We start from the raw sequence: 12,069 nt of genomic DNA on the forward strand, positions 1-12,069 counted from the left end.
GGATGATATGCCTGGGGAGTAGGTTAGGAAATTTAAGATGGGCTGATGAAGGAAAGTTTTGGAAAACTGTCATCTATTGGGGTAATGCACTCTTCCGTTTGATGCTGGATTTTCAAGAGACAACCTAATTCTGGTTGATTTCCTAACTAAAGTGGGCAATACCTTTTTCCTGTATTGGAGACAAAATAATAAAGTGTTTACATTGTTGTATGAAATGTTGATTGTTGATTTTCAGTTTGTCATTACTCTGATTCAGCAAACTCAGATTTACCTTTATATCATCAACAGAATTTAGTAAGGCGGATGGTACTCATTTTGGAACTTGGTGGTAAGATTATTTGATGGTATTTTTACAAGGGCTAGGTCTTCAGAAAAGGGAAATGACCAAATTGCACCATTTCTTTTCAAGGAGCTTACTCTTTAGTAGGTACTAAAATTGGTTACTAATCTATAATTTAGTAGGTGGAATAATAAAGCTATATGCACAATGTGGGCTGTACACAAAGGGGGAGTACCAAGGAAGAGGACTTTGATCTTCAGTGGCTAGTACTGTCTGAATTGAATTCAGATTTAGTTGACATTTATTGCACTCCTACTAATAACACAGCCTAGGAATTTTTTTTTTTTCTTATCTATAGGTGAGGAAGCAGAAACTCTGATTTACCAAAAAAATTACTCAGTAGTGGGTGTTAGAATTCATGTGTACAAATTCAGTGTTACAAGTTCTGAATTAATGAATTTTATGAATTAACTAAAGTGAATTAATGAAGCTTTTAATTATACCTTTTCTATAATAGGTATGTGAAACTTCATGCTTAAAAGTTAGATATAGGTACTATCTTCTACTCTTTTGACCTTTGAAAGTCATGTTGATAAATTATTATCACATTTCCATTTTTAGAAGGTTCAAGTGAAAAATTATAATTTAGTTGCTTAGCCCATTTGATCAAGTGAGTGGACAAAAGAAGTTCAGTACTTAGCCCTTATGATCAAGTGAATGTATAAAAACTCTAAATGTTCAGATAACTTTGCTTTCTGCTTATGTATATCTTTAATTGGTGTTACATAATTCGCTCCAATTTCTTCTAGTAATTCAACAAACTTTTATTGTGGGAGACCATCCTATGCTTTGTAGGATGTTTTGCAGCACCCTGGCCTCTACCCTCTAGATGCTATAGTATCTTTCCCCTAGTTGTGACCATAGTGGGTCCCAATGTTGCCAGATGTTCCCTGGGAAACAAAACTGTCCCTGGTTTGAGAACCACTGTTTTAGAGCTTACTGTGTACCAGCCTTGGAAATAGGCACTGAAGACAGAAATATTCAAGAAGTCCATAATAGGGTAGAACAGACATATAATTGCAAATCTATAAGATAAATGTATTAAGCACAGAAAATGGCACTCCAGACGTTTAAAAGGCTGGTATTTGTGAGCCAGCTCAGAATCTCAAAAGCAGTTAGTGGATAGCTGCTTAGAGCACAGAATGTTAGGATGAGTATTGGTAGGAAATGAAGGCAGAAAGGTAGGTATTATTTTACATAGTATTAGTCGTAAGCTCACTGTAATTCTTAGAATTTATCTTACTATAGAGTAGTGTTTTACATTTGATCATTTGTTGATAGTTAAAGAAAACAACACAAAACTGTCATTTACATAGATTTATATACTAGTTGCTCCTTCCTAGCTCCTTAACATTGTACAAGTCAGTTAATCTCTCTGGAACTGAATATTCTCATCTCTAGAATTTGAGGGAAAACATAAGGACCTGTGAATGTTCAATGAAATGAGGTGTGAGAAGTGTTTAAAACTTAGGAGTTATTACCAAAAAGTTTGTAATTAGGGTTTTATTTTTTCCTATGATAATAAAACTCTTCTTCATTTTATTCTTAGCAATATGTTAAGGATACCTCTAAGAAGGGCCTTAGTAGGCCTTTCTAAGTCTCCTAAAGGATGTGGTGAGTATTTTATTTTTATTTGCATTTATAGTTACTGTCTTTGTAAATTGATTGGTTTATCGGAATGTTTCTTGAAAGGACCTAAACTCTAACTTGTTTTAAGTAAAATAGAAACAAATGGTCTTAGTTGAATAGAATTTTTTTTTTTTTTAAGATTTATGTATTTTAGAGAGAGAGCATACAAGCAGGGGGAGGGGCAGAAGGAGAGACTCTCTCAAGCAGATTCCCTCACAGAGCAGGGAGCGTGATGGAGGGCTTGATCTCACAACCCTGAGATCATGACCAGAGCCAAAATCAAGAGTAGGCTGCTTAACTGACTGAGCTACCCAGGCACCGCTAGAGTAATTTTTAAAATAGAACTAAACAGTTTATAGAAGGTGTCATGGAATAGAAAGTAGTAGAAACTGCGTATCAGTGCCAGAATGGAAAAAGCAGTCCTGCTGCTTTTGAAAAGTGGTATTCCCTTGAACATATTTTTAGTAGTATTAAAAGTTTCAACTTAAACTACCACTAAAAGTGGATAGCCATATTCTATCTGGTATTCAGGACTGGAAAAGTTTTGTCTAATTCAGTATTTTACAGGTTTACTATTTTAGGCTTGTAGATTATAGAATTAATCCATTATCTTCTGCTATAATAAATTTAACTCTGTTAATTTATTTCTCATATCAATACTTTTGATGGTCAGTTCGAACAACTGCTACAACAGCAAGCAACTTAATTGAAGTATTTGTTGATGGTCAGTCTGTCATGGTGGAACCAGGAACTACCGTCCTCCAAGTAGGCATATGTTCTTATTCTTTATTTTTGCGTGTGTTCTGGTTTTTAAAAGAATACCAGTTTATTTCTTTTAGGCTGTTTACATCTAAAGTTTTTAAGATCCTTGATAAATACTCATAATACAATTATAGATAGAAAAATTATATGAAATTTTTATAATTATATAAAATTTACCTGAAAATAAGTTGGATTTAAAATCTTGGCGTTTCAAAAAAAATAAAAAATTTAAAAAAATAAAATCTTGGCATTTCAAAGTGAGCTATCATTTATCTGTTTCTGACTTTCATAGTGAATTATAAGTTATTTTGTTGTTCAGTTCTACCTTCCAAGTAAATACCTATTAGAAATTTGAAGTTACCAAAAATAAATTATAAGTTAATATAGGTAAGTTTTGGGAAAAGGTAATCTTTGTTGTGAACCTGCTTGATGCTTTTCACTTTATGTAACTTCGCAGTTTTTAGTAATATTTCTAGGAATGTGTCCTACAAAGCAGGTAAATGGAGGGTAGTCTGTTCTTTTCTTTTTTTTCCCTCCAGGTTTTATTTATTTATTTGAGAGAGAGAGCATGCACAAGCCAGGAGAAGAGGGAGAGGGAGAAGCCGATTCCCCGCTGAGCAGGGAGCCCACTGTGGGGCTCCATCCCAGGACTCTGGGATCATGACCTGAGCTGAAGGCAGATGCCTAACCAGCTGAGCCACCCAGGCACCCCAAGGATAGTTTGTCCTTAAATTCATGCCCTGAATATGTAATTTATCCAGATTCCTTCAGAACTAACAATTGGTCATGGAGAAGTGATGTTTCATTCTATCTGTAAATTGTCAAAAGCTAAAATGCTCTTATTCATGTTAGCAGTCACTTCTAGACTGTCTGCCAGGCACAGAGACATGTAAGCAATAAGCACATATGTTCAGGGTCTGGTGGAGAGTATTTTTGCCAGGTAGAGGAGGTGATAGAGATGTTAGGGGTATCTCAGGTGATCACTGAAGAGATTTTAAAGGATAAGTGTTTGTCTTTGGACAAAGAAGCTTCAAATAGTTTGGTATCTTTGGAACATAAGTTGTATGTAGAAGATGAGATAACAGGAAATCAAATTACTCTGATAGAGAGATCCAGTCATGAAAGAAGATATATGTCATGCTAAAGAGCTTATAGTTTGACCCATCAATAGGTATCATGGCAGTTAAGTAGTAGTATAGTGACTGTAGAGGATGTTGGTTTGGAGAATAACAAGATTGGTGTGAGGGACAAAGGAGTATCTTGCGCTAGTAGAGCAGAAAATGAAAGGCCTAAAATAGTAACAGTGGGAATGAAAATGAGAGGATAGATCGAGGGAGAGTGAGATGTAGACAGACAGACCTTTAGAAACAACGAGGACCAGGGGGATTTTTGTGGTTTCAGGCTTTGTTAGCTTTTTTGGGGATATATCATGGGAGACAGAAATAGGTTGAATTTTAACTGTCTACACATATGCATGCCTATTTAAGTCTAAAGCTTGGAGAAGTGGCAAGTGGTTAGAGCTCAAATAAGGGGTTAGATATAATCATCATCTGCAATGTGAGCTAGTATGAAGGTTAGGAAAGATCTTGCTTCTTACTTACTATACACTCTGTATCTAGCACACAGCAAGACTCCATACATTTGCTAAGTAGTTAAAACATTGGAAATTGAGGAAGTTGCTTTAGAGCCAGGGCTAAAGATGGAAGAACTAACCCCAGGGGAAATTTGAATAGGCTTCGAGAAGGAGGAGTGATAATTAGGAGGGCTGGACTAATCCCCCATACTAGGCATATGTGAACTGAGAAGAGCTTCAACCACAGTGGAAATAGGAGTCCTCAGGTAGGGTATATGGAACCAAATATAGAAGCAGATCATAGCCAGCTAGACAGTGTGAGATGGAATCTAATCCAAAGGAGGAAAGCGAAGCAAAGAGGAAGTCCAAGTATGAAGCCAACCACTGGGAAAGAGTTTGAAGGGATGTCTTTGTTGACAGTGGTTCAGAGTGGAAATAGTCAAACCTTCAGCACAGTCTGAGAGGTTGGTTCATTCAGTTTCTTCCGCATAAGGTTTGTGGAAGAGGCAGCTTCAGAGCAAACGGGTAGGAGAAATCAAGACCAAAGAAGGAAAAAGAAAAAAAAAAAAAAAAAAAGACCAAAGAAGGAGGGAAATCTCTTCAGGGACGAAGAATGGATGAAGCTATAAATATTTATAAACAGGAGTAATAAAGTAGGTGGGGATGACCTTTTCTTTTTTCCTTTTGTGTTTTAGACAAGGATGAGGTCAGGTTATTCTAATGCAAAAAATTTTTTCTTTGTCTTCTAGGCTTGTGAGAAGGTTGGCATGCAGATTCCTCGATTCTGTTATCATGAAAGATTGTCTATTGCTGGAAACTGCAGGATGTGCCTGGTTGAAATTGAGAAAGCTCCTAAGGTACTTGATACCTAAAATTCCATACCATGCAGTAGAAGGTAGAAAACCTTAAATCTTGCAGCAAACTTTATTTAGAACCAGTGTTGTAGTGGAGAAACCTAACCCCGTTTAATTGTATCTATAAATTTATTTTTTTGTTTGTATGCAATTGCGTCTGTTCATTTCAAAGCTGAAAATGCATTGATGAAAGTGCTTTATAAATGCAAGCACTGTATAACTAACAGATTTAGAAATTAAAGGTGATTTCTTATAGCTCCAGTATTTCCAAATGGCTATGTGACACACAGCTAAGATGCAGAGTTGCCAAGCAGCACATTGAAAGTGCCATTCCATTTTCACTAGAGAAAGGGATTGCAGTGAAGAGGTTCACTTTCAGTTTAATTTCATTTTGTCTCATACAGTTCTAATTTAGTACCTGCTAATCAAAACAGTTATTTATTTTTTAATAAATATTTATTATTTATTAAATAATATTTATTTATTTATTTATTTATTTATTTATTTATTTATTTATTTATTTATTTATTTATTTATTTATTTATTCATGGAGACACAGAAAGAGAGAGGCAGAGACACAGGCAGAGAGATAAGCAGGCTCCATACAGGGAGCCTGATGTGGGACTCCATCCTGGTACTCCAGGATCACACCCTGAGCCCAAGGCAGACACACTTAACTGCTGAGCCATCCAGGAGTCCTGAGAATAGAATTTAGAAGTATGATGTCTTATTTTTTTCTAAGTGAAATATAAAGTGTCAGATTATCATATTGTGAATATGAAAACTGAAAAATAGAGTCTTCAACAGTACTGTTCTTTGCTTCTTTTCAAATGTATGATTTAATGTTTTTATATATTGGGTTGCTTATAATTATAAGTAAATATAAGTACTTAAAGGTTTTTTTTTATTGAAATTCCAGGTTGTAGCTGCTTGTGCCATGCCAGTAATGAAAGGTTGGAATATCCTAACAAACTCAGAGAAATCTAAGAAAGCCAGGTACTTTAATGTTACTTAGCATAATAACTTTTCCTATAGCGGAAAATTGCTCATTTCAGAATTTAGACCTCCTATAGATGAAAAATTCAGTAAAAAGCTCTGAAAAAGTTGGCAGGTTGGGCTCATAGGAGCATTGGAAATAAGTACACAGTAAGGAGGTTAAGCCAGGTGTTCATGGTTTTGAGCCTAGAATGGAATTAGCACTAACAGCTCTTATTTAGTAACTTTTTCAACTTGTGATGAATAATGAATCTGGGGCTTATTGAACTGAGATTATTTCAGTAACATGTTACTATATTGTATAGGCACTGATTATATTTCTTTTTGCTGTGCATTTGTTTTTATTTTGAATTAATGTGAATGATTTCTGAAGACCATTCAGCAACTTTGGGTAATTTTGTATTGTTAACAGTCATAATTTTCTATGTTCTATAATGATATTTTATTCCTAGACTTATATAAACATTTTTTTAGATTGTGTCTAATACTAGAATGATGATTGCATTGGCATTTCTGATAATAAATGCAAGTTTAATACTATATGAAAGGATGATACAATATCATTTTACATATTAAAATTTTCCATACAGAGAAGGTGTGATGGAGTTCTTGTTAGCAAATCACCCACTGGACTGTCCTATTTGTGACCAGGGAGGTGAATGTGATCTGCAGGTATGTCGTCTAACTTCATAAATCTTTTTTGGTTGTCTCCGGTTTTGATTTCACTAGCAGCATTAGATTAATTCTCTCAATCTACTTAAGGACCAATCCATGATGTTTGGAAGTGATAGGAGCCGATTTTTAGAGGGAAAACGTGCTGTGGAGGACAAAAACATTGGACCATTGGTAAAGACCATTATGACTAGATGTATACAGTGTACTCGCTGCATCAGGTAATGATTTTCCTTCTATCTTCTGGAATATCATTCACATACTTAATATTCACAAATTTGATGGAATAACAACAATAGAAAAAATGGCAACATTTTTTGGTGGGAGAAGAGGCATGTTTTTAATGTTTCCTGCATAAGTAAATAAAATGAATTGATCGCTTTCAATAAATATCACTTTGCATTGAATTTACAAATCAAAAGCTGTAAGCATTCACTCTGATAACTTGTTGAGCTATATAGGTGATTTGTGCAATTTTCTGTGTGTTACACTGCAATTAACTAACATACAAACATTTATTGAACTCTCTTTTATTCAAGGACTGTTTACCTTTGAAAATATACTTGTGTGTTTTTAGTGTTTTGAAAATCATTATCTCTTTGTGATCATAGATAGGAAAGGAGGTAATTTTGCTGGATTTGACCATTTGACAGTACATTTTTACCTTGCAGGTTTGCAAGTGAGATTGCAGGAGTAGATGATTTGGGAACAACAGGCAGAGGAAATGATATGCAGGTTGGCACGTACATTGAAAAGATGTTCATGTCTGAACTGTCTGGCAATATCATTGACATCTGCCCTGTAGGTGCCCTGACCTCTAAGCCCTATGCTTTTACTGCCCGCCCTTGGGAAACAAGGTATTCATTGTTGATTTTTTGATAATTTGTTTTTTGTCCTTTAATTGACCATTGTTCAAAAAAATTTAAGATTCATGTCCTTCCTATATTCTGATTGTTTTGGTCTGCTAAGTTTTTATGTATTTAAGTACAATCCTCTTACTGGACGGTAAGTAGATAGATTAAAGGACAGGGTGAACCTGTGTAAATCAATTATAGTTTTCTTGGAAATTAATTCCCAAGTACTTAACCACACAATTATTTTATTCACTTGATCTTTCAAAGAGTAAAATGAGCTTGATTTTTAAAAGATAGTCTCCTCATTGTATGTTTTCAACCATGTGCAGATATATTTTAGTCAGTTCCTATTATCAGACATTTAGTTTGTTTCTGTATAGTTGTAAATCTGTGGTAAAAATTGTTATTGTGGTGCCAGGTAGCTCAGTCAGTTTAGCATCCAACTCTTAGCTTTGGCTCAAGGTTTGTGAGACCAAGCCCCACATCCGGCTCTGTGCTCAGCACAGAGTGCTTCAAATTTTCTCTCCCTCTCCTAGCTTTCTCTCTCTCTGTCTCACTCTCCCCTCCCCCCGCCCCATCTCAAATAAATGAATAAAATCTTTAAAAAAAATTGTTAAAAATTTTCTTACATATCTCTGATTTATTTTATTTTTTTTATTTGACAGAGAGTGAGCGCACAAGCAGGGAGAGTGGCAGGCAGAGGGAGAGGGAGAAGCAGGCTCCCTGCAAAACAAGGAGCTCAATAAGGGGGCTCCATCCCTGGACCCTGATCCTAGGAGCCTGGGATGATGACCTGAGCCAAAGGCAGACGCTTAACTGACTGAGCCACCCGGGAGTCCCTATATCTCTGATTCTTCTTACTAAACTGAGAAGTGGAGTAGGTAGTTGCAATGAGTTTGAATATTTTTAAGGTCCTAGAAATATATCATTAAATTACCCTCCTGTTTTTAAACTTCCACTGGAGTATATGAGAATATCTTAGAATTCTAGGTTTTTAACCACGTATTTATGTATATTAAAGGATTACGGGGATGGGGCACAGTATGTACCTGAGATTTTTTTTTTTTAAGATTTTATTTATTTATTCATGAGAATACACAGAGAGGAGAGAGAGAGAGAGGCAGAGACACAGGCAGAGGGAGAAGCAGGCTCAATGCAGGGAGCCCGACGTGGGACTCCATCCAGGGTCTCCAGGATCAGGCCCTGGCCTGAAGGTGGCGCTCAACTGCTGAGCCACCTGAGCTACCCGTAGCTGAGGTGTTTAAGTAGAGATTTTTCTCTTTTTCTTTTAAGACCCCCATAATGCAAGCAGAAAAGAACTTCCATCTCTATAGCTTACCCTAGCCTGATAGAACCTGTTCAAGGTGGGAGGGAAGGGGATGAGAACAGGCCCCAAGCCACACTACCACTGATTTCCACCCTTCTTACTTGAAGTTCAGTAGTTTTGCCTTGCATAAAAGCTTCTCATGGTGGCGTATGCCTTTGGTAACTTCCAAAGTGCTGAATTGGTTGTTTTTGTTAATTTAGTTTTAAATTAACAAAAGTTTTAGTTTTAGTTTTGCTTTTTTGTAGGAAGATTTGTGGGGCTTTTTAATCAGTTATACCAGAAATCTTACCCTCTTGTTACTTATTTTGATAGTCATATTTCCCAGATTTGGCCATTTGGAACCCTTACCATTGGCTTTTGTTTTTTTTGTTTGTTTGTTTTTTGTTTTTACGATTTTATTTATTTATTCATGAGAGACACAGAGAGAGAAAGAGAGAGAGGCAGAGACACAAGCAGAGGGAGAAGCAGGCTCCATGTAGGGAGCCCGACATGGGACTCGATCCCAGGTCTCCAGGATCACACCCTGGGCTGAAGGCAGGCACTAAACCATTGAGCCACCCAGGGACCCCCACCATTGGCTTTTGTATCAGAGAACAGTCTCTAAAGCTTTATTTGTTTTTTTAAAATTTTATTTATTTATAAGAGAGAGAACATGAGTGTGCACAAGTGATTGCAGGGAGAAGCAGAGGGAGAGCAGACTCTGCACACACTATCCTGAGATCATGACCTGAGTCAAAATCAGCAGTCAGACACCCAACCAACCGAGCCACCCAGAAGACCCTAAACCTTTTTTTTTACAGTAGAAATTTGTGTGAGGTAGTCAAAGATGAGGATATTTTTTTAATGGCAATTTCTCTGGGTCCCATTATTTTTAGAAATTCAAAAAAGCAAGTCATTGTAAAAATTTTTTTTTTGATAAGTCAGGTGACAGAAGCTTTGTTCTTATTGCCAAAATCAGCATACTAAATCTATGTGTTTATTTTCTCAGAAAGACGGAATCCATTGATGTCATGGATGCGGTTGGAAGTAATATTGTGGTAAGCACAAGAACAGGAGAGGTGATGAGGATTTTGCCAAGAATGCATGAGGACATCAATGAAGAGTGGATCTCTGATAAAACCAGGTATATGCTGCATTGTTTTCCTTAACTTCTGTGATTGATTTAAAGTGTATTTTATGGTAATTTTCACTATAAAATACTGTTTTAATAATTGCAAATTAGTTAATAAATGTAGACTACTGAAATCTGGACTGTTTATAAGGAGAATTGGACAAAACTGACATTCATATTGCAGGCTTTCATATTAACTTTGACAAATACCATTTTTCCTCCCAGATGGAAAAATTGAAATGGGTTAAGATATTTAATCTGTTCCAGTTTGTTCATTGGAAAAAGGCACTTGAGTTTGCACATCATAATTTTGATAAAACATCGCGATATTCAAATTTTTTAAATAAAAATGATTTGGCTTCTTCAGCTATCAAATTTTTTTGTGTTATGATCTTAAGATTATTCAGGTAGCTGAATACAAATCACTTTTTAGATGATGTTTTAGTTTTAGATGATCAAAAAATATTCTTTAAAAAACTTGGGAGTAATTATTTGTGTCCAAGTATTTGTCAGTTTATTTGACATTTTAACAGGTATTATATTTAAATAATATTTTTTTAGACTTTAAATTTGAAAACTATAAGTTGCCTCTTCAGAATTCCACAAATGGTGTAATTTCTGTTATCTAGATTTGCCTATGATGGGCTAAAACGTCAAAGACTTACTGAGCCGATGGTCAGAAACGAAAAGGGGCTTTTAACCTATACCACCTGGGAGGATGCACTCTCTCGTGTAGCTGGAATGGTAAAAAATTGAAATACAGAGTATATATTATTTGTGATTTTCAAGGAATATCTTTGTAGCAAAGAGGGGGATATGTGTCTCTTCACTTCTTTCCTCTTATCAAGATTGCCTTCCATTTAATAAACATTTATTTTTATGTCTGAACCACATGCCAGACAGACATCATGCTAGAAATAGGGATGTAGAGACCACTAACACATGGTCCCCTTCTTCCCACAATCTTGTAGTAGGGAAAGATGCATAGTCAAATATCATGTGCTACTATGGGGAATCGTGCAGGAAGTGATGTCTGAGAGAGCATTGAGAGGGGTGCCTAACCAGGCTAGCATGTCAGAGATGTCTTTCTACATAAGGTGACTCAGACAAAGTCTAAGAATGAATGCAAACTTGTCAGCAAAAATGTAGGGAATGGTTTCTTTCTTTCTTTTTTTTTTTTTTTTTTTTAAAGATTTTATTTATTTATTTATTCATGAGAGACACACAGAGAGAGGCAGAGGGAGAAGCAGGTCCTATGCAGGGAGCCCAACGTGGGACTCCATCCTGGGTCTCCGGGATCACACCCCGGGCTGAAGGCGGCGCTAAACCGCTGAGCCACCCGGGCTGCCCAGGAATGGCTTTCTAGTCACAGAAAGGCCGTGTACACAAAGGGCTTGAGGGAATGGTAGATACTTCGGAACAAGCTTTAACTGTAATTCACAGTCTTCATCCTCCAAACCTCATCATGAGGCCCATTTGTTCCTAATTTAAAACAAATACCTTTCCTCCAAGCTGGTGGTATTATTAGTCTTGGCCTCACATAGACCTTTGCTTCTCACTTTAGGTTAATAATTAGTCAATTAGTCAAAAGTTCATTGCTTTTTTTAATACCTTAAAATGACTGTTGTTTTGTTTTCTGAAGAGTGGTCTTTGCTGAATGGAAGTTTTTTGGTGATACTCTTTTCATCTGTTTCTAGTTGCAGAGTTTTCAAGGCAAGGATGTAGCAGCAATTGCAGGTGGCTTGGTGGATGCTGAAGCCCTAGTAGCTCTTAAAGATTTGCTTAATAGAGTGGACTCTGACACTTTGTGCACAGAAGAGGTCTTCCCCACTGCAGGAGCTGGGTGAGAACTATGAAGCTAGCATGTAGGCTTGCTTTGTTGTTGTTGTGGTTGTTGTTATACAAGTTGTGTATAAATCAATACATCTGGGATGCCTGGGTGGCTCAGGAT

The 12,069-nt window shown here is 36.4% G+C and overlaps 1 protein-coding gene across 3 annotated transcripts in view; it reads left to right on the forward strand.

Annotated features, from left to right (window-relative positions):
* The window catches only part of NDUFS1 (NADH:ubiquinone oxidoreductase core subunit S1), a 32,999-nt gene that overhangs the window by 1,084 nt on the left and 19,846 nt on the right, over nucleotides 1-12,069 (forward strand). For 2 of the 3 annotated variants that reach the window (XM_072813270.1, XM_072813271.1), the window contains 10 exons: nucleotides 1,890-1,954; nucleotides 2,643-2,734; nucleotides 5,054-5,161; nucleotides 6,078-6,154; nucleotides 6,745-6,826; nucleotides 6,917-7,047; nucleotides 7,498-7,683; nucleotides 9,996-10,130; nucleotides 10,748-10,862; nucleotides 11,816-11,961. In XM_072813270.1, the coding sequence (XP_072669371.1) occupies nucleotides 1,894-1,954; nucleotides 2,643-2,734; nucleotides 5,054-5,161; nucleotides 6,078-6,154; nucleotides 6,745-6,826; nucleotides 6,917-7,047; nucleotides 7,498-7,683; nucleotides 9,996-10,130; nucleotides 10,748-10,862; nucleotides 11,816-11,961 (1,133 nt within the window). In that variant the 5' untranslated portion in view covers nucleotides 1,890-1,893. The remainder of the gene's footprint in view (nucleotides 1-1,889; nucleotides 1,955-2,642; nucleotides 2,735-5,053; nucleotides 5,162-6,077; nucleotides 6,155-6,744; nucleotides 6,827-6,916; nucleotides 7,048-7,497; nucleotides 7,684-9,995; nucleotides 10,131-10,747; nucleotides 10,863-11,815; nucleotides 11,962-12,069) is intronic. The other variant, XM_072813272.1, reaches the window with a different exon arrangement.

This window comes from Canis lupus, chromosome 36 (assembly GCF_048164855.1).
Source record: "Canis lupus baileyi chromosome 36, mCanLup2.hap1, whole genome shotgun sequence".
NCBI classification, from domain to species: domain Eukaryota; kingdom Metazoa; phylum Chordata; class Mammalia; order Carnivora; family Canidae; genus Canis; species Canis lupus.